General features: G+C 33.3%; 1 protein-coding gene and 1 long non-coding RNA gene across 2 annotated transcripts; one reads left to right on the forward strand and one right to left on the reverse strand.

Annotated features, from left to right (window-relative positions):
• The first annotated feature begins 911 nt into the window (after positions 1 to 911).
• On the forward strand, positions 912 to 21863 carry LOC111049035 (sodium-dependent phosphate transport protein 1, chloroplastic-like). Its single transcript, XM_039430250.1, has 8 exons — positions 912 to 1311; positions 6631 to 6790; positions 8329 to 8441; positions 9227 to 9240; positions 15509 to 15834; positions 17419 to 17563; positions 18250 to 18364; positions 19898 to 21863. The coding sequence occupies exons 1-8, from the start codon at positions 1120 to 1122 to the stop codon at positions 20051 to 20053; spliced, it is 1221 nt and encodes a 406-aa protein (XP_039286184.1). The 5' UTR covers positions 912 to 1119; the 3' UTR covers positions 20054 to 21863.
• On the reverse strand, positions 10828 to 14207 carry LOC111054265. Its single transcript, XR_002606290.2, has 3 exons — positions 14053 to 14207; positions 12595 to 12714; positions 10828 to 11315 (listed from the first exon to the last, which is right to left on the reverse strand). It is a non-coding gene; the product is annotated as an uncharacterized LOC111054265 (long non-coding RNA).
• Positions 21864 to 23823: the final 1960 nt, after the last annotated feature.

Raw genomic sequence — 23823 nt, forward strand, 5'->3', positions numbered from 1 at the left:
TGCCTTAATTCATGCTGGGCATTTGTAAAAATCTTCATGCACCCTTCAAAAATATTTGAGATGGGCCTGTAGCTACCCATGTCTGGTGAATCTCCATTCTTGAAGACAGGTACAGTTCTGGCAAGCTACAGAACAGTGGGGAAATAGCCTTCCCCTTGGAAAATGTTTAGGACAATTCTGAGGGGTGAGCAACTACCTCAATAATAGATTTCAATAGGTCAACTGACACACATACATCCTCGGTAATCTTACCTTTGAAGCTCTTTACCATCCGAATAATATAATCAGCTATTACTGGGTCCCACTTTTCAAAGACTGTGTTTTGATTTCCTGGCTCCTGGAAGTCTTCATCTTTTCTGGAATTGACTTGACTATTCTCTCGACCTGCTGGATGTGGAAATGGTTGAAGTCATCCGGACTGGCAGTTACTTTAGGCTTTACCTTCTGACAATTTGACCCAGTGATGCACTTGACCGGGTTCCAAGCTGCCTACATCTATTACTGGCTTGATTCATTGTACTAATGTTGGCCTCCCATTTAGCTAGATCCACTTCCTGTCTATATATTTCATTTGCTCTGAGATATTGCTCATACTATTTATTTTTATCCTCATCAGCTTTGCTGATGCTCTGCTAATTGCTTTGCTGAGTCTTGCTTTGATAATTGAGTGACAATACTATATTTTTGAGTAATTGAAATCATTGTGGGGCCGATAACTTGCTAGCTTTAGACTAGAGGTTTTTATGGGTAAACGATAAACTGATAATCCGGTGATTATGCAAAGTCATGAGCAATAAATAAATTCGATGCCATACCCTTATTACATTGCTTGAATAATCTATTTTCATCTTATTTTTCTAGCTCATCTCAGTATCTGGCTAAAGACTCTAATAGTGCATTATTTTTTGCAGGTGAATAAAGATGGAAATGAATTGTGGCAAGCCACCTCGATGAGACTCATCAGAATGAAGATGAAACCTAAAGAACTCTTCACCATTCTTTCTCTTGGTTTTACAGCTAACTTTTTCTAATCGCACACATTCATTCTGCACATCAAGTATTTTGTTGCAGTAAGCTTTATCAGTTAATTATCATTGAAGGTTTCTGATTTGTATAAAGATGTCCCAAACAAAAATGCTGGCGAAAACGACACGAATAGTTGGATTGTGCTCTGTTGCCAATTTTATCAATGCGGCCGATAGAGTGATTATGCCCATTGCTATTGTGCAAATGACAGACGAGTTCAAGTGGAACCTACATTGGCAGGGATGGATACTTTCCGCTTTTGCGTTTGGATACTTCACTAGTCAGGTAAGAATAGTTCGCTGTTGTTTCTATAATTCTTCAAGGGATTCAACTCACCTTGAACGGTAGAAGATTATATTATTTTATATTAAGTAAAATTTATTATTTATTTATTCATTACCAGGAAGAAATACTTCCCATAATAGCCCTCTTGACACAACCAAAAATTAATATATTAATGGTATAATACAATATAGTATAAGCCTAATCTAATAAAGAAAATTCACTAAATTAAAGAAAGATAGAAACTACAATATTTTTTTAACTAAAATTGAAGATGAAAAAGAGGAATATGATGTTGGTGATGATGATAAGTATAAATTGATAAGAAAAATTAACAAGATCATGATGTCAATATTTTAAACCCACCATTGAAGATGAGACCGAGGGGTATGATGATGATGATGATGATGATGATAATGACGATAACGATAATGATCATTATCATGATGACGTCGACGACTATGTTTATGATTGTAAATTAAAAAGAAAAAAAAACAAGATCATGACAATATTCCAATGGACAGAAAGCAAGCCAACAAAAGCTGAAATAGATTACTACCATTTTCCCAGAACCAGTAGGCATGCTACCAACGAGCAATTGACTGCAACATCAATCTCCTTTCCAAGTCTGATTCATCTAAATGTATTCCTCTACTCAGCCCATTCATCAGTCTCTGCACTCTATTTAGAGGCGAGAAATAATTATGCACAATCCTGCTTCTAGGCAAAGAAAACAAGTCAGAATTCCTTGCATTGAAGGGGGGAGGGCACATGAAAGTTAAGCATTGACAGCAGCACAGGAGAATCAAGCAGCGACCAGCGACCAAATGGAAGACACTGAAGCTCTATCCCTGCGCGAACGCAAGGAATCCATCGAAAACATATCTCTCAGTCTGCTAGAAGGAATATAATAAGTGTAATCAGATACGTACTAGTACTCTATTTTGTGTAAACCATTTGATAAAATTCATCTAGTGTAATAGACACGTCATAGAATAATTCCCAACTTTCAAACTTCCTTGTGTTTTCACTTAAGAAGTGCACTATAAAGTATAAACATTGGTTTTTGAGATCAAATTCATTAATATATCAACCAAATTACTAGACTGTGACACCAGTATGAAATTTACAATTTCTGCGATTTGAACTGTGTTTAGAAGTTTAGTAATTTAAATTTACGATTTCTGCCATTTGAACTGTGTTTAGAAGTTTAGTTAGTATGAAGTCAAAGTTTAAAAATAAGTTTCGTTGATTATAATACTTATTCCAATCACGATCATCAATACTAAAATAAATAATTCATTATTCTCCCTTTTGAAATGAGTGTTCCATATTTCTTTTTAATTTAATCAAAAACAAAACACAATAAAAATAATAACAAAAGAAGAAAAATAATGGAATAATAGTTGACAGTCACTTGAAATGGAACTTTCATGTACAACACATAATATCTAAATCAAAATATCTAATATACATTTTCTATAAAATTAATACTCTAAAGGATATCAAAATCATAAGAACCATATATCATGCATACGCTCACTCCTTGTTCCAATATGGAATAGAATTATGGGGGGGTACCTTTGACACGCACTTTAATAGAATATTTACCCTGCAAAAGCATTTAATTAGAGCCGCTCTAAACGGCCTAGACTGTATCCTAGCAGGAATTTGTTTGTTGTATTTGGGGTTCCAACGCTACGACAGGTCTTTGTAGGGAAAATCATTACACATGCCAAAAGAAATAAGCAGCATCTTACTTTGAATACACATTTACACAACCTTCGTCCGTCTGTACTCAATCCTTAGACTCGAAACTTTACAAGATTAACTATAAATAAACATCAATTCACATACTTCATGGAATACTTTGCTAATATAGTCCCATATCACTTTATAAGCAATAGAATAACAAGAAAACTAAGTAGTGAAATAGAAGAGTGGGTAAAAGCTAGAGTTTATTTCAAGATAAGTGTATGAAATGCTAATTTTTTAATAACTTAAGAACATAGTGTATAATCCGTCTGTTATAGTACGTTTTTCTTGATTCTGTACGATGGGTATTGTAGTATATATCCACTTTTAGTCTTGATTAATATTATAATATTTGTATTTTTCAATCGCACTCACTGCTGGCGAACAATTTCAATTTAATTTCAATTTCAATTTATTGGAAAAAAAGATACATACATTGTAGTGAATGTAGTTAATCAGTGTGGATGCGACAGGCACACTGTCCAAAACCGCACTCCACACAAAATAATAAAGAATAATAAGAAAACAAAAACAACTTATACAGAAATTAAACAAACTTCAGAATTACATGCTAAATCTTAAAATAAAATACTAATTATTTATATCATTAAATGCTATTCGTATTGTACAATATAAATAATTTTAATTAAAATAAGAAAATAAGTTTAATTGAAATAAGAATAGAGAGAATAAGTTCAATATAAATGAAAAAAAAGTCGACCATTTAAACTAAACAAAATTAAAAAGAAAAAATAAAACAGAGAAGAAGTAAGGTAAAGACATATATTTATAGATAGATAGCAGAAGAAGAGAGGAGAGAGAGTGCTTGAAGTTAAACATTGACAAAAGAACTAATATTCAAGTATTATAGAGCATGATTTAATAAAGGCATTCAAAGACGGATTGAAGAGATCGATATCACGAGATACTGTGTTGAAGAGTCTCATGGATCGATTGATGGGTGAGTTATAATCCTGCAACGTTCGAGATCTTGCTATAAAAAACGAAAAATACCTCCCACGAGAAACAGTCGGCACATAGAAGCCCAATCTTTCCAGGTGAAAAGGATGCTGCGTAAGACCATTAACTACTTTATATAAATGTAAGATGGCTTGGAGATTACGTCTGGATTTCAATGTTGGAATTTTGAACATGATTCTGAGTTGTGATGTGGGATATGCAAAATAGGGATAGTGGCCAAACTTTTTAAAATACAGGTAGCGAAGGAATTTATTTTGAACTTTTTCAAGAGAATCAGAATATTCAGCATGATAAGGATCCCAAATAATTGAGGCATATTCCAATCTACTCCTTACCAACGACTTGTACAGATATATTATAGTATCTAAATTACTGAAGTGTTTGCAAGTTCTAATAACAAAGCCCAACAGTCGATTAGAAACATTTAAAATGTGTTCAATATGAGTGATGAATCTGAAATCATTTTGAAAATAGACTCCTAAATCCTTACACGATATTCTGATTGGAAGAGCAGAACCATTCATCATGTAAGAGAAATTAAAAGGAAGATTCTGTCTTGAAAATGTCATTATGTGTGATTTATTAACATTAATTTTTAAACCATTCACAGAGCTCCATGTTGTAATCTCATTAATATCCTCTTGTAATGTATCACAATCATTTACACCGGTAATAGTTTTATATATCTTAACATCATCGGCAAATAAAAGACATTTAGAGTTTTTTAATACATCAGGTAGATCGTTGATCATGATGAGGAATAAAAGAGGACCCAATGATATACCTTGAGGGACACCAGATACGTTTGCATATAGATCAGAATCACAACCATCATATGACACAAATTGATTCCTGTCCTTCAGATAAGATGCTACAAATCCTACAGTAGAATTCGAGAAATTATAGGCCAGTAGTTTGTGTAGTAGAACATCATGATTTACAAGGTCAAAAGCCCTTCGGAAATCAATGTATACAACATCAACCCTCCCAGAAGACTCCAGACCATGCAAAACATCACATGAAAATTCAATTAAATTTGTAGTAGTCGACTTACCAGGTAAAAAGCCGTGTTGCTGTTTATTGAAACTGTTTAACATGTGCTTGTAAATAGAATCGAAAATGATACTTTCAAAAATCTTTGAAAAAACATTTGTCAAGCTTATTGGTCTAAAATTAGCAATGTCTTGCATGTTGCCAGCCTTTAATATTGTTGAGACCCTAGCGAGCTTCCATTCATTCGGGAAAACACCAAGTTTTAGAGATAAATTAAAAATGAAGCAAAGATTAACGGACAAAAGATCGCAGCATCCCTTCACCAGCTAAGGCGGAATACCATCAGGACCACACGATGCCCTAGGCTTAAGTAACTTGATAGCTTTCTCAACATTTTCGATGGAAACAGTCCTTAAATTTAAAATATTCTGATCAGACACAACCGGTGAGTTTATGGCAGAAGGAACCATCGAACCATCGTATACTGAGGCAAAGTGATTGGCGAAACCATTCGCAATATCCACCCCACTCTCGAATACTGATGAATTCAGAAACATACTTTTCTTCTTCCGTGCTGCAGCAATACGTTTGTTATTCACATAAGACCAGAAACTACGTATGTTACCTCTCACTGAGGACTGAACAGTAATTAGGTACCTTTTATTGGCTTCACGTATTTTGGCTTTCAATGAACGCCTAATCAATATAAATCTATGATTATGGAAATCAGAATGTCTCCGCTTCCTTGCCAATCTGTTCTTAAGTTTAATTTCACTAATTATTTCTCCTGTGAACCATAAGGGATAACCTTGCCTTTTTACAGGATTCCTTCTAGGTACGCAACAATCAATGACAGAGAATAAAGTATTATAGAAATGATTTACAGCCTCATCAACATCTGTCATACAATAGAGAGAGGACCAATCGATATCATTCAAAATAATGTACAAGTTTAAATAGTCAGCTCTTTTATAGTTATAAATAAGGTTATTAGAAAAATAATTGGAATTACGGTTTAAATTGAGATACGGTATGATAAATGTTAGTTCAAGAGCAGGATGATGAGCATCCTCAAAAACCAAAGGTGATGCATCCCGCTAGACATTCAAATCAATGTTGCTAAGTACCAGATCCAAAGTACGGTTGTTTACATTGAGAATATTATTCTTGAGCTCTAAGTTGAACAATGTTGAAAAATTATTTAGTCTACGTGCACGTAAGGAACCAGTAAATAAGTTGTAATCAGCCGAGTTAATCTCAGGAAGATTAAAATCTCCAACCATAATAATATATTCAAGTTCCATATACAAGTTTCAATATAACAAGTTCCACTTATGCCAGTAGTGTCTTTTTATATAAATTTATTTACTTATAATATTGTTAATTTTATTATTGTACTGTATACTTCTAAAACTTTGTACTTTTGTTAACTTTATTAATAATAATAATAAGAAAGTGGTATACTGCACGTCCGGATCTATGATACGTAGAGAAGAGTATATCCTTGTTTTTGTTTTTGTAATATTGGTTAGATATTAATCTTTATTAAACTTTATTCACATTTCGTGAATAATTTTATTATCATTGTTTTAGATTATTGGCGCATGCGCAGCTAGCAGATTTGGCGGCAAATCTGTGCTGCTTTTTGCCGTATTTCTGTGGTCGGTTTCAACTTCTGTGACGCCTCTTCTCGCCACCTCCATTCCAGCGCTTATATTCTGCCGGGTCATCCTTGGACTTGGCGAAGGTCTAGGTAGGTACCAGTATTGTATATTACAATTTTATTCAAGAAATTACATTTTGTAGAGCTTACTGTATATTGTGTTTCTTATTCAAATTATAAAGGCACTAATTATAGTTCAGTGAGGTTATAATGTTGAAAGAAGTTGAATCTGTATTCAGTTTCCTATTCAAAATCCAATGAAAAAATACAGAACAGTACGGTTATGTTGTTGGACTATGTTGGATCTTAGTTCAGTGATCCGTTTTCTATCCAAATAGCATTGGAAAGAATAGTTTAGTAAGGTTATGTCATGTTATGTGCTATGCTAGAATATAAATTCTGAATATTAATAAGGCCGACCATGAACATAACGTTTCATGAGACATTTCCGACTGACAGGCAAACAGTGTTCTGTAAGGCCCGCCGCAAAGTAGACCCACCCTAATCCACGCCACTCCAACCCACGCCATGGAAAGTTTTGTAAAAGCATTGCTAGCAATGGTGCACCGAAAACTGCACCTATCTGAGAACATTCCACTAAATTAGTATCCACGCGTAGATCGGTTTGTGATTCGTTTACAGACTTCGTGGAACGTGGGTCACTAGCTCGTTGTACTGCGCATGCCTACAACTATCGCATGCAACATCAACTACATCTCTAATGAATCATACGTACATCGATAGGCTACACTCCATGCTTCAGCATGTCAAAAATGTCATGTTTTCTGCTCGAAATGTTTCGCCATTGATGGAGATAGTCATTAATCAAAAGATAACTATGGGTTGGATAAAAATGATTCAGACACCAATAGTAAGAGGACATTCTTATACAATTGTATACATTCATATACACTCTGTATTGTCTCACAATATGTCTAAACTATTTTACACCTACAAACTATACTCTGCTGGCTTTTGTCAGGGTTTTTCGGCTATAATCGGTTTTTGTCGAGTTTTTTCGGCTATACTCGGCTTTTGTCGAGGTAGTCATGTTCCACGCTACCGTGGGCTCACTTTGCGTTGACAGACCCAGCCTAGCGTGTGGGCTCGCTTGACCTAGAACGTGGATAAGCGTGGGTCGTGGATTGCGTGGGTGTACTTTATTTTATTTATTTATTTTATTTTATTGCGGCGGGCCTAATAGCTGACCTGCAAGAGTGAACATGCGTCGAAAGTGATTGCCACTAACGTTCAGGTTTTCGGCTGTACAGTCGTATACTACATGTGAAACTGACAATCCAGAATGTCTGTTTGTTTTATGCGCTGTCTGGCACATTGCACCCACTTGATGAAATCAAATATTGTTCACATCCACATCGTCCAGTTTGGGCTACAATGATTCGATAATCATTTTAGAAATTATTTCCATTGACCAATCTGATACAAGTACATTTTGGCCATGTTACAATGCATTATCACATTAATTATAGAATAAGAGTGATTAAAAATCGATACAATAAAACATCAATGACGAGGAAACAAAAATCATGAAACATCAACAAATTCAACTATTAAGAAATTCTTCTACCGAATAGTGAGCGTTTTTTTTATACAATTGTTGGTTGCAGGTCTGCCGACTATATTCCATATATTTGCGCATAATGTTCCAACCGAAGAGAGATCTAGAGCTTTCGGATATCTGGTTGCAGCTGGATCGGTTGGACAGACTGTTGCAAGTATTGTAAGTATGAGCATAAAGAAAAAATAAAATAAGAGCAAAGATAGCATTATGCTTGGAATTCTTGGACTTTTTACAAAACCTATTAGAAGGCCTTGATACTATACTATCATTGAAAAAAATCAACTATAATATGAGATATTTTATTTTTGAACATTGTGTTATTAATGTTTATCGGGTTACAATTGAGGCAGCGTTCAAAAAAGATCTTGTCACAAAAAATCAAAAATCGAGTTATTGGTATCATTTTAGAGGTTATGTTCAGTGCTACAAGCCTGCATGCTTAGAAATGGTCAGAAAAAATCTAGTCCAATCTTATTTAATACGGTAGTAAAACTTGATACATCAGACAAAAAGAGTTTTGTCCACGAGTAGTTTCTGATCAGAAAAGGTTTAGTCACAACCAGCCAATCACAAAACAGAAGGTAACCATGGAAACCGCAACCCATGATGCTTTGTAAATCTAGACACCCGGCCTGACTTTCACAGAATGTTTGAGGTTATGTTAGTGAGTTTCGACTTTCGACAGTGATGAATTACAGCAGTGAATTTGAATCTGGAACAACAAAAATCATATCATAATCCCATTTAAAATAAGATGATTTTGAAATTAAGTATTGGAAAAAACTGATGAAAAACCCAAGTATTTGTTTTTAGTGAATTTGGGCCTTGGAATGAATAATAATTCATCCTGGCTGTTTTCAAATGACTGATTTTTAAAGAAAACCCACATTCAGGAGACAATCCAGTCACATACTGAAAGTGTAAAGAAGGTCGTTCAAAAGAAGTTTTGTCCACATGTGTCAATCAAAGAAGGTTTAGTCCAACATTTGAAGCTTTATTATCCAAAAACTATTAGTATTCTAGGAAAAAAATTTTGATCAATAATGTCTCTGATGCCTGATTAATCATGTAAAAAAAATGCAATTCGCTAAACTGGTTAATATTGTTACAACAGTTTTTTTGTCATTTGTGAGAAATTAGCTTTTGGTGAAGATCTTTTTTGAACGCCGCCTCCTCAATTAGCGTTCACTATGATATGAACAAATATTATTCTGACAGAATTTGGTATTTGGCTAGTGAAGGTGAGAAAAAATCTTATTAAAGTAATGGCTATTTAATTTGATAGAGTGAATAAATTGCTTTTTATAACTCAGATAACTTTTCCACAATAACTATTAGTTACTTCAATTATGCTAAATTTTATGCTTTATAGGCATGTCAATCAAAGAGTTAATTTTTCATTTCCTATGCTTGAAATTTGTAAGGGTGAATTATTTGAAGTAACTGATTGTATTTCATTATTAATAAGATATTATTTCATTAACTAGAAGCATTCCATTATTAATAATATATTATTATAATTATTTTATTAACTAGAATCAATTGCCTTCAGAGTCAATGCATGTTCTTTGAATCACATCGTGTATAGGTAGGCCTACCTACTATGAGTACCGTATTCAACTTCAAAGGCCTATTGAAGCTCTATCGAAAAAAATTCAAATTAATAAATGAGTGCTTTACTTTTGGCATTTTTGGAATCTACGGGTTATATTACACCAAGAGAAATAAATATTGTTAACGTTTTTTAGGCAATTTTATTTTAGCAGTCCCCTTTTTGATCATTGGATAGTTACGGTCCCGGCTGATATACTCAAATAAGAATCGTGAGGCCCATTGCCTGCCTAAATCAATATGCCTTTTCAGGCAAGGTTCAATTAGGGACTCCTCACCAGTAAAAGCTATATGAATATTAAAAATTATTATTATTATTATTATTATTATAGATTACTGTAACACATATGACATGTAAAAAGTGTATTCAAACAGGCGAACTAATTCTAATTATTATTGTTGAGATAACTATATCTTGCTAGAATAAACAGGGTCTGTTATGGTACTTTAAAAAACACATAGCCTATTTTAAAATGGATAAATATCTATTAATTATAGAAGGTAACTAGTACCTTTGTGATATTCCAAAATGAAACATGATTAGTTTCGACTTGTTCAATAAGGACTCTCTTGACAATGACATAATTAGAAACTGCATGCTCATGCTTATTTTGAATATTTTAGGGTAGGCCTACTAGTTATTTTCTATAATTAAACATTCAAGTTGCCCTATTAAAATTAATACTTTATTAGGGTATTAATTAGAACTAGAGTAGCCATTCAAACTCCTTATTTACTATAATGTTCTAAAAGCTTATTAATTTTAATCAAAACTTTGGAAATATAGCCTAGAAGGTAGAATTGAAAGTGATTATATTGGCTTATATTATGTGGCTTGGAACATAATATTTTCAACTTTTGCTTGAGTTATTTTTCATATTCAAAGAATTATTACCCCTTAAATGCAGTACATAAGTGCTATTACTTAATTCTTAATGCAATACATAATTGTGATACCCTATTTTATATCCAATTAAAGTCTATTATTTAACTACACGTTACCTCTAGCATTTGCTAGTCAACAATGTTAAATAATGTTATTATTTCCAAAAAAGTAGAAGCCATACAGAACCAATAAAGTCATGTTAATAAGAGTTCGATGCTGTAGGGTTGAATATAATTTTAAAAATCCTCAAGTATAAACCATCAAAACTCATTTTATTAGCTTCATGTCACTTGCTGTTTTCTTCAAAACTACCTGAATTGAAGCAGTTAGCAGGAGCGATCAGAAAAAGAATATATTATTATGAATAAGATGAAATAAACACATCAAGATGTACTGAAAAAATGAATATATTTCTTAGATTAGTCCATCTCTTTCTTCTGTAGGCTACTACATCATACATGAATCATATCCATGGAATATTATTCATAGTTGATTTTCTTTGTCATCCTCTACTTCTGGCTAATACACCTCTAGGCCTGAAATCAAAAAGTTATTGATAATTATTTATTATTCATTATAAAAAGACTTTGCAAAGTGAATTCTGGAATTGATTGTTTGTAATCTGTATAAGTTTTTAATTATATTTCTTGGGAAGGAACCCCCCAATAATGACAAAGTAATATTATATGAGAAATTCCAATAAACCAACAATCAGTTAAATTATTATTAGCATCAATCTGTAAGTTGTGTAATTCTGAATGATTGATTGAATAAATAAATAAATCTCCATGCAGGAATTGGGATTAATCAGTGTGCCCCAAGGTCAAAAGAACTTGTTGGTGAACAACATATTTTTGGATACCATGAACAATTCATTTATTTCTGTGGTCAGTGGGCCTACTTTTCGACCGTTTGGTTTACTAAACTCTTCCAAGATGTACTGCATAAAGTAATTATTAGTTCTACATTCAGAGAAACAAGTTTAATGAAACAAATGGGAATAATCAATAAATTAATTGCTTAATCTGAAATGATGATTATCTACAACATTAAAAGTAGAACTAAGTGATTTGAAAATAAATACCAAACTGTAAATACATGAATCTCTCAAAATAATGCAGGCATTTAATAAATTCAATCATAAATTTTAAAAGGTGGAATCACTGTCATTAAAGCTATTATTCAGTGTTTTCTACCAGCACTTGCTGAGTGAATTTTTGAAGTCATCTATTCATAGTTCTAATGTATGGTCATTCATAAAGTTCAACATTCACTCAAGATCAAGATGGACATTTGAGAAGATTGTTTTAAAAACAATGTATTCACTTATCTATTCAGGGAATAGAGCTGTTCATAATATTTGGGATTCCTTCCATAAAGAAATTTATGAAACAAAATCTAATAATGTGATAACATTTTAACATCAAATTATTGATTTAATGTTATCACATTATTAGATTCTGTTACATAAATTATTTCTTTATGGAAGGAATCCCAAATTTTATGAACAGCTCTATTCCCTGAAACAGTGAATACATTATTTTTTAAACATTCTTCTCAACTGTCCATCTTCATCTCATGTGGTTTCACGTTGTTTCGAAATATTGTATACTGTAAGCTATTAATGATTTCAAAATTCAGTCAGTATTTCAATTATTTTAGTCACATACCATAGTTATGTCTTACTATTTGAATATCTAACATCAAATCGATAATAAAACATCGAAGTGGATAAACTTTTTGAAAAAAATGGGAAACTGTATAAAATGACATCGCCTATATAAAGTTTGAAAAATGGGTGTAATTTTATCTTACCTAACTAACTTATTCTAACCATGGGTTCCAAAGAATTTTTCCATCCTGGTCAACAAAAAAGAATTCATATGCATTTCCTTTTGAGCACATTCTCTTCAATATTTTGTTTGTAAATAGTACCTGAAAAAAGAAACATATTTAATCTTTCAACATATATCCATTTTGGAGATAAAGTGAAGTTAATCATCAATGATAATACATAGTTTGGACTTTGAATAAATTAGAAGTGAACTGGGCCTCGAAAAACTATTTACATTAGATAAACTATACATACTATAAGTATATAGCCTACTTACATTCGTAGCACATAACAGAAAACACTTTAAAGTTTTATAATATAAATTAAAACAAGAGACACACGACATGGATAGCTTAGATTAAAAACACTAAAAAACTTACATTACACTCTCTGTTCGGTCGAGAAAAGGGACTCAGTTCCTTGAATATTTCCGATTATAATGTAAGTTTTTCAGTGTCTTTAATCCATCTATGTTGTGTGTCTCGTGTTTTAATTTATACTATTTACATTGATTTACCTGGCCTCACGCAATATATCGATCAATAGAGCATGAATAAGTGTTTCAAATACATTACTATTTTAGTTTTAAATGAGTTTGGTAGCAATGGTCAACCAGAAAAATAGTACCTATTTTATCTTCTTTCAATATTCAATTACACTGACTCTGATCAAGTTATTTCTATAGGTTAACAATCTATGTAATTTTGTTTCCAAGTGAATTTAAATTAATTAAAAGAAGATTAATTTATAGATAGGTACCAAAGACAAAGTAAATGTTCTAATAGTCAGGTTAGTTTTGTTATCGTATTGATAAACTATGGGTTTACAATATTTTGAGGTACAACAAGGATAATGGAAGTTTAGGAGCCTAAGAATGTAATGAAATACTTCAAAGTCAAATAATGATGTTATTTTCAATAAATCGGTTTGTGTAAACTACTAGCTGCATTATAAAAAATGTATTTTGTGATTAGGCCAACTCAATGAAAGTTTAAAAGATTGTTAGCATGAAATGCTATCTTATCTTATAATGAAATGCAAAATGTTATCTTGGTTGAATAATGTTTTGAATCTGATCATTTAATGTTAATCTAATCAATCAAGCTTGAATGAGTTTAAATAATTGATTAGATTTATCTCTTTCTTGTGATAATTCTCTACCATAAACAAACAGCCTAGTCTAGGCTTTACAATTACATTATTATTAAATACTAGAAATTATACTTTAAATAAATAAATAAACTTTCGTCAACTTCTAACTTCTTGAAAAATGAAAAAGATAGCAATTTAGACCTAGAGACTAGGTTATTAAAGGCCTACTACAGTAGGCTACCTGAATAAAAATTGTAAACATGCTGGTAGTCTACTTATAAAAATTATATTAAATTGTGTACGGTAGATCTAGCCTACTTTATTATGAGAATTTTAAGTCTACTTACTTGAATCCTCTATCATATCAGCAATTTTTAACCATATTCTATTTTTCAAATAGGTAATTCGTTGTGCAGGTCTGGAAAGTACAAAACTTTGAACTGTCGCATCAAATTTATAATGAATTTTACGCCTTTCTGTTGTAAATCCATTTTCAATTTCTCTTGTAAAAATTATAAGAATAAAGAAATCAATGGAAATATTTTAAACCTCAATTTTCTACTGCAAATTAATTTCACAGTATAATAGTAGCAATCCGAAATCTGACAACCGACAGCAAAATAATATCAAAACAAACCAACCAACAATCAAAGATTGAGGTTAAAAAGAACATGGCGTCTGATCCAGAGAAAGAATTATTCTGCCGGTGTCACGTGATCAGAGCAGAAAAAGAATTCGAAGCTGTCTGTTCCCGTCGACAGAATCCCGAAATTAGTTCTTTTTCGACAAAACGGTTCACGAGCAGTGATCGGTCGAAGCAAAATAGCATTGTGTTGATAGGCCTTAAAAAGAACGGCAAAATGAACGACAGTTCGTTTCTGATTTGAACAGTTCTTTTTTTCTGCTCAACTTTCTGTCGATGGGTGAACACTCCCATAAGAACCAATGTTAATTGAAAGTGAATTCTGTCGTCTGCCCGTTACGAAAACACGGCTTTAGCTGTGTTTTCGTAACGGGCAGAAGCAGAATCGATTGCAGCGCACCCAGGCGGGCAGAAACAGTAACATTCAAAGAACTAGTTCTTTGACATGAATTTTGCTTTATGTGTTATGGGTAATGAACTTTTGGGTTGTCCAAAAGTATTCTGAAATGATTATTGGAGATTTAATTCAATAAAGTGAATTAATTGCTTTTTAAAACTCAGATAACTTTTCCACAATTATTAGTTACTTAACACAATTCCACAATTATTAGTTAACTTTCATTTCCTATGCTTGAAATTTGTAAGGGTAAATTATTCGAAGTAACTGATTGTATTTTATTATTAATAAGATATTATTTTATTAACTAGAAGCATTCCATTATTAATAAGATATTATTATAATTATTTTATTAACTAGATGCCGATCTGTCAATTAGTCGCCAGCCAGGTTATTCTATTGGTCTGGTGTGTTACAACTTCAACCTTCAGTCTGCCAGCACCGCCTGGTTCGTGGGTTCGAATCCCGCCGGTGGCAAGGACGTTTGATCATCTCATCAATATTTATGCACTTTCCGTTACCCACGCTCTGACAAAACGCTTATGTGAGCATCATCCGCTATAAAAAATGTTGTGAATGGTTGGGGACGATAGTATGGACACAGAATACATAGGCCTACAGAAAGGTAACTTCCTATCTAACCAATGCATTTAACATGGCACCAAGACCTTGAGTGCACCAAGATCGCGCCATCTACAAGCTACAATATACTTTTTGACAAGGTGTCAAAGTTTAACTGCTGATGTAATAACTTGAGACTGAGGAACTACCAAATCATTGCCACTCTTGGCGCACTGCCTAAATTAGCTTTCTTTCAAGATGGCGGATTCTGGCAGAGTTTCCATTCTGTATTTACTCTGTGGTATGGATTGGTGTTTGCTCAGGTGACGAACCCGAACGTACACTACACGGAGCTGATGTGGCACTGGCCGCTGTGGGCCGTCTACGTGGCGCACTTCGCCATGAACTGGTCCAACTACATCATCATGCAGTGGCTGCCCACCTACCTGGCGCGCAGTCTCGACGCCAACCAGCACAGCATCAGTCTCACCGCCGTACCCTACATTGTCAACTCGCTCGTCGGCATAGGTCAGCAAACACTTGACTTTGAATTCACTTTGTGGTGACATCCATTTTATTGAGATCTCAATTGGTCAAGTATCAGCCAGGGTAGGCAACTTCAGTACGTCCAGTTCATCAAGTTTCTAATCCTCAACAAGTATTTAACGTGTAGCTGCCTGTGTATCAGCCTGAATCGTAAACTTGATGCCGTGAGACTTGAGGAACTGGCTCAACTTATTTATCTTCGAATAAACTAGTAGTTCTGTGAACAGTAGACCTCACGCAGTATTCTCATCCACAAGTACCTGATTGAAACTATAGACCTTATGGAAATACAGCAATAGACTGGCTTCTCCAGTATCTTGTAATCACTTGTCAGCTGATTTATGATGAATAATTCTATAGTCTGATTTTTACTCTAATATTGGCGTATGAAGAAGGCTCCTTTTTCCTTTCATATTATTCTTGAAGTGCAAAATTTCCAAAAACCTTCTATATACGTCGACGCGCAATTAAAAAAGGAACATACCTGTCAAATTTCATGAAAATCCACTACCGCGTTTCGCCGTAAATGCGCAACATATAAACATTTAAATATTCAAACATTTAAACATTAAGAGAAATGCCAAACCGTCGACTTGAATCTTAGACCTCACTTCGCCCGGTCAGTAAATAAACTTTCCATTCCTTCAGAATCTCAAGCAATCATTGTCAAAATAGGCACTTGATGAACTGAGATCTCGACGAACTGAGACTGTAATATAGTACCGTAGACCTCACGCTGTATACAGTGATCTTATATTCTGAGTCCCTTTGTACTATTTTTAGGCTATCCATAAACACTACATTGAGACTGAGTCGCGTAGGTGTAAGTTGAGCCTAAGTTTGAGTAGCATTCCACCTAAATACCAAATACCTAATGTCCTATTTTTAGGACATAACTTTTTAATCTGTGGAGTAGAGACCTGGAGGTTTTTGTAACAATGATATTCCAAGCCACTAAGCCAAGCCATGACTCAGGAGTCACGTCTACCAGGTCAAATTTAAAGAACCAATACAAATACATATTATTGTGTACTACTCTTAGATTGTATTACTGCCAAGTACTTTATGGAGAAAGATTATTCAAGGAAACTACACGAATCTCTGAGTAATTAAATATATTTCTGGTGCATAGGTGCATTGTTCTTTTTAGCTTGCGTTTAATGATATAGGTCTACTCATCCACTTAGTAATGAGGCGTGGTTCTCATACCTAAGAAATTACCAAGTCTCTGCCTGACTCTCAAGAGTTGATTTTCTCTTCAATCTTCAAGGAAGGCATAATATTGTAATTTTTTTTATAAGTTGTGGATAAATTAGAGAAAATTATTGGTTTAAGGAGTGCGAAACTAAAAGTGGGCTGACGAACTACTATGTGGGATAACGTCTATTGCTACCAAACTGCAATTATTAATCAGACAGAACATGTTCATTTCCGTTGATTATTTAATAGGGTTATAGTATTATAAGTAGTATTTAATTAGATACTCAAACTAAATCTTTTTACCAATTTTTGCAACAAAAATCAACATTTTCCTGGTGATTATATTAATTTTTTGTTGTGTTTTAGTGGCTGGGCATTTTGCGGATACACTAATCAGTAAACGATGGAGTGTGCTGTCTGTAAGAAGACTGATGACCAGTATAGGCTTGCTGGGACCCGGCGTGTTTCTGCTCGCCTTTTGTGCTGTCGATAATCTTCTAGCTGCTGTTGTGTGAGTCGTAAATATTTGAAAATGTTTCCAATAAGTTTAAAATAAAACTACCTGACATCAAAATGGTAAAAATATGTTTTGTCTTAGAGCCTTAGTGCCCATAAAACACAGTCAGATACATGATTAGATATCTAGTCAAATCTTTGTTCAGCTATCTTTGATGGTGTAAATGTAAAAGATCATATTTTTAATCAAATAAGGGAGATAGTCTCCCTTGGGCCCAGTAGGGATCAAACTTTAGATAATATGATCAAACATATATTACAAACTAATATGACTTTTAAAGAAGTCCTCATTGTAGCTTTAACTATTTTTCTTGATATTGGAAACAAGGGCTGATTCAGAGTTGAGTTGAGTATGTCCACACCAGTATATGTCTACACCTGGACATGTACGTGTTCAGACACCCATCACAATCACAGTGTGCTACATTCCCACTGAAGAAATGAATGTTATTAATTTTGCGAAAGTATTCTCATATAGATAGATAAATGTCTTTTTATTGGCACTTTATAACATTAAAAGTGATGTGGGCGGAGTTGAGGCAATAAGAGCCCCCTCTTCTCCTCTTCTGTGGCCCCATATACTGTGTAAGGATCAACGATTTCTGTTACCAATTGAAATAATATAACTGTTTGTTTCGTTTCAATATAGTATGGTTGTTTATTTTGTTAATGTTTTTGAAGGTTTGTATCGATATCGATGGGTTTGTGCGCGTGTAACTCGGCCGGCCACCTCAGCAACCACGCAGACATCGCGCCCAATCACGCCGGTCTCACGTTCGCTATATCAAATACGCTGGTAACTTGATTATGTTCCATTACTTCATAATGTTCGCTTCATTCTGAGATAAATCATTCAACTTTGTTCATTATGTTATGCATAAACTCATCTTATAAATAATTTCGCATCTTTAGTGATGATGATGAAAATGATAAATTTCCAATTACAAAGAACTACTAGTACCCTCTTCTTATTTTATCAGAAAAATAAGATATTACTAATAGTTCTTTGTAATTATTTCAGTTTTCAAGTGGATTTTTCATGATGTAATGAGTGTTGTATTTATAACAATTCTCAAGATAACTCTCAGCCTAGTATACTTTGGTTTCAAAGAAGCCAATTTCAGGAACAAATCAGAATGAATCTAGTAGCTGATTGAACGATTCTAGATATTTTCCAAACTGAGCTTGATTACGAAAGTCGTGTATAAGTTCCATTTTTGAAAAATCATAATAAAACAACTCGATATCTCTCACAACAGAGTTGCATTATTTATTCTTGTTTACTGAATATATAATATTGTTATTCATTTATTAGTACGTGCTCGTATCATTTCAAATCATTGAGAACAAATGAAAGGAATGAGAAATAGCAAACCCTATCTCTCGATAATCAGATAATATTATGATAAAAATAAGGAATCTAGGAAATCTCAGGCAAACCATAAGTATGTCTCTCTCGATAATCAGATAATATTATGATGAAAATAAGGAATCTAGGCAATCTTAGGCAAACCATAAGTATGTCTCTCTCGATATTCAGATAATATTATGATAAAAATAAGGAATCTAGGCAATCTCAGGCAAACCATAAGTATGTCTCTCTCGATATTCAGATAATATTATGATAAAAATAAGGAATCTAGGCAATCTTAGGCAAACCATAAGTATGTTTCTCTCGATAATCAGATAATATTATGATAAAAATAAGGAATCTACGCAATGTTAGGCAAACCATAAGTATGTCTCTCTCGATAATCAGATAATATTATGATAAAAATAAGGAATCTAGGCAATCTTAGGCAAACCATAAGTATGTCTCTCTCGATATTCAGATAATATTATGATAGAAATAAGGAATCTACAAACCAGTTTTACCGAAATTTAGTACCATAACGAAATATTTTGATTTTTTGTTGAAATAAAATTGAAAATATTGTCACAGGTATTTTGAAATAAGGATCCACAAACCAGTTTTACCGAAAATTTAGTACCATAATAACAGCATATTTTAATTTTATGTTTTAATAAAATTCAAGATATTGTCACAGGTATAAATAAAAATATAAATCTCAGTACCCTTTTAAATTATTTTGTCACAACTTGTTTCGGACATGCCTTATATTTTTATTTATATTAAAAGTAGCCCTAAAGAAAAGAGACAGTTGTTATAGGTATTTTGACGCAGAGTTATGTGATGTATTTTTAGTCGATATGTGATGGGATTGTTAGATGTAGTAAGTTAGTGAGAATTGTTCGGTGAAATAGAGTAGGCAGATGGAATGACTATTTTCTAATTAATTATTTCAAGAATACTGTATTGTAATTGCAGGCAACAATTCCGGGCATCCTGTGCGGCCCGCTGACGGCCGAACTGGTGACGACGTCACACGGCCGGTGGTTCCCCGTATTTGTGCTGGCAGCCGGCGTCAACTTCACCGCCGCCGTCATCTATTACAGTCAAAGTGCCGCCTCACAAGTGCTCTGACTGTAAATCAATACTCCCTCTATTGCTTCAGTAAACTCTATGGTCTTCACAAAGTAGAGCCTGTTCGATGCAGTGTTTGCTTTTGTATTGCAATAACGTTTCATTGCTAGTAAATAACTTCTGGTGATCACGTATAGAAGTTATTTCATTCATTATATTTTTGCAGATCAAGTTGCCGTTGATCTACTTGATCACATACATGCATACTGGCCAGAGCTGCTTAGCTATGAAATGCACCATATTAAAAACATGATTTTTAAATAAGTTTTTACTGATTTTTTAATCAGAGTTTACTTTTATGGCCAGCTTACTTTGCTATTGATATGCTTAGTTTCAATTGACTCTTTGCATGAGCATCAAACATCAGGCTCTACTTCCACAATGCCGCTTCCACACTCTTGCCAAGTGCCTTTCAAATGACAACGAGCGCAAGAGTGTGGATGGCTACTATGCCACCGCTCGCCTTCACTCCGCCCGTATAGATGTATACAACCTACAACGAGCTGCTTGCCAAGCGACTTAGTGAGAGGTGACACTGGCATTACTAATTAACTTACAATAAATTCAAACTTAGGATATAGTGTTTTGAATCCCTATTCAATTTTAATTTCGATCTATTCAGTTTCAACATGGTACTTTGTTGTGATAAGTGTGCCCTGGGTGCATAAAAATTTGAACTTCGTAACAAACAATAAAATGGTTAGAAAGTGCTTTTAAAATTAGAAAAAGCAATGAAGTCAATATCTGTATAAAAATGTACTATAGTATTTTATTGAAGTGTAACTTATTAAGTAGGAATGTAAAGTGTAGAAAGTAAAAATCTATTCAAAATAAGTATTTGTGACCCTACTTGTAAAGAGTGCTCCTTATAGAATGATCTGCACAAGTTTAAAACTGCTGTTAGGTGCGTGATGCATTGATTAACTTATTGTTAGTAAGCTATCTGTGACACCTATGGATAAGAAACATAGAATTGATATCGTAATTCGCAGGCGTTACGTTTTAAATTATAACTGCGGGAATGGTTTTGAATTGACATGCTTGCCTAGAATTCTTTCGATTTGAAAATCTACTAGTTTGCTGGAATACCCCTAATTTGTAAAATTAACTCTAATTAGCTTTTCATATTTTGATCAGTTGAAGTTTTTTAATTTTGCTAGTCTATTGACTTGACGGCTGTTTTAATGTTGAAAAATTTATATTCAATGTCGGGATCTATGAGATTTTCTTATCAATTTGATAACATTTCATATTTTCCTAATTAAAATAAGTGTAATTTACAATAATTTACGTTCAAAACGTCAAACTAATTAATGTATACTCTATGAGAGCGTTCTATGCAATTTGTTGCACCATGTGAAACATGTGAATAGGCCTTAGAATTCTTATCTAACTATGAATAGTGAGTTGTATATTCCACACTTTTCAAATAAGTTAGTGTTATTTTTATGTTTTTGGCCAATTTATTTATGAAGTTAGTATGAACATTTCTGAGTGTTTTCATTACTGAATTGTTTCAAGAGACATCTTTGCATGTGAGAAAGACTGGGCTCTGGAATGACAGAGATGACAAAACAATGATAAAAATCTATTTATTTCCGCAAAAAGAAATTGGATACCGTTCAAAAACTTGTGCAAGCTTTTGTAAGCTTGGACGTGTACACGGTCGCGTCTACATCTGGCTGTGATTCATTAAACTAACATAAATGATGGAATATTTAATAAGTTTATTCTCATTGAACTTGTTCGCCTTAACCTTCAAAATTAATTTTTGATTGGAATCGTGTGATTAAAATGATAACAAATTGTTTTTTTAATGTTTTATTGGCATTATTATTATGCTTCTACGTAAACTCACACTAGTAGTGAAAGTTTCCGCTACTTGAGTAATTTTGTCTGACCTGTGATAAGACGCACATAATATAGAGTTTTTTTATTAGGAGTGTTCCTATCATTAAAATGGAATAAAACAAGGTGTGTGAGATACTGATGTGATTGTGATATATTTCATGTTTGAAAGATCTATCAATGCCATTATGCATGTAATATGATATCAAATGGCCGTCTTGGATTTGCGAGTTGATTGAGATCCGAGAATTAGATATGTCTATTAATCTAGTGGACAAATCGATTTGAAACTCATTGATAGCTTGAGTTATGTTGAATTTTTTGGGCATCGATGGTCCATGGCTTATTGGCATAGATATGTGACTTACAATAAATAGCTTTACAAGAAAAGTTTAGCGGAGCCAAATTACACGATCTTTGAGGCCAGTTGTGATTGCCTCTGAGCGAAGTAACCACGCATGGCACATTCAAACTTTTTGCTAAAATCGCCTATCGTATGTAACTAGTTTACGCCACAAGAACAAGTCACCAATCATTATCTGTATATTCGCCAAGTTGAATCAGAGAGGCCAAGACCGAATATTCACCAAACCACATTGTAATAAAAGAATGATTATTGGGATCGTGGAAGCTCTTGATTGCTTCCAAAGAAAAGTTGTTTTTATTATTTCTAAATTCGATCATTTGTACTTGTTATATGATTTTTGGTAATTTGCCAAGACATACTGAATAGATCAACAAATGAGAACCAATTTTGCACTTGTATAGCTTCAGCTATAGTTACGGCCGCAAACAATTGTTGCTGCCAAGTTAAGAAACTCGCAATAAAAACCCCTATTTAAGGGGGCTGTACGTCAAGATGCAATAGGCACTTACAAGGAAATATAATAATTAAAAAATTGAGAAATCGCTAAAATAGTGAGTAGCTGTTTCCACAAAGTAGAAGGAATTATCTTCCTTCTTTTCTGTGCTGTTCCTGACTATTGTATGCGCGGAACGACAACCTAGAACGAAAAATCAGTTTCAGTCTGTTGTTATCCCACAATGTTGGCAATCCAGTATGTCACGGTCTTAAAAGTCAGCTGCTTGTCAAAACTTGACCTTGAACAAAATTCGAATTAACCTAAAAGTGGATAAGCAAAAGTGTTTTTAGTGGGTAAAATTTGTGTTTTGTACTTCAGATAAGTTGGATTTATTTCAAAAATAAGGAATCTAGGCAATCTCAGGCAAACCATAAGTATGTCTCTCTCGATAATCAGATAATATTATGATAAAAATAAGGAATCTAGGCAATCTTAGGCAAACCATAAGTATGTTTCTCTCGATAATCAGATAATATTATGATAAAAATAAGGAATCTACGCAATGTTAGGCAAACCATAAGTATGTCTCTCTCGATAATCAGATAATATTATGATAAAAATAAGGAATCTAGGCAATCTTAGGCAAACCATAAGTATGTCTCTCTCGATATTCAGATAATATTATGATAGAAATAAGGAATCTACAAACCAGTTTTACCGAAATTTAGTACCATAACGAAATATTTTGATTTTTTGTTGAAATAAAATTGAAAATATTGTCACAGGTATTTTGAAATAAGGATCCACAAACCAGTTTTACCGAAATTTAGTACCATAATAACAGCATATTTTAATTTTATGTTGTAATAAAATTCAAGATATTGTCACAGGTATAAATAAAAATATAAATCTCAGTACCCTTTTAAATTATTTTGTCACAACTTGTTTCGGACATGCCTTATATTTGTATTTATAATAAAAGTAGCCCTAAAGAAAAGAGACAATTGTTATAGGTATTTTGACGCAGAGTTATGTGATGTATTTTTAGTCGATATGTGATGGGATTGTTAGATGTAGTAAGTTAGTGAGAATTGTTCGGTGAAATAGAGTAGGCAGATG

The sequence above is a fragment of the Nilaparvata lugens genome, chromosome 6 (assembly GCF_014356525.2).
Source record: "Nilaparvata lugens isolate BPH chromosome 6, ASM1435652v1, whole genome shotgun sequence".
Classification (NCBI taxonomy): domain Eukaryota; kingdom Metazoa; phylum Arthropoda; class Insecta; order Hemiptera; family Delphacidae; genus Nilaparvata; species Nilaparvata lugens.

Excerpts from the sequence above, each read along its gene's own strand:
- LOC111049035 (XM_039430250.1), top strand. The coding sequence starts at position 1,120 with ATGTCCCAAACAAAAATGCTGGCGAAAACGACACGAATAGTTGGATTG. Across the intron at positions 6,791-8,328 it reads TGGACTTGGCGAAGGTCTAG|GTCTGCCGACTATATTCCAT; the intron begins GTAGGTACCAGT and ends TGTTGGTTGCAG. Across the intron at positions 18,365-19,897 it reads TCGCTATATCAAATACGCTG|GCAACAATTCCGGGCATCCT; the intron begins GTAACTTGATTA and ends TTGTAATTGCAG.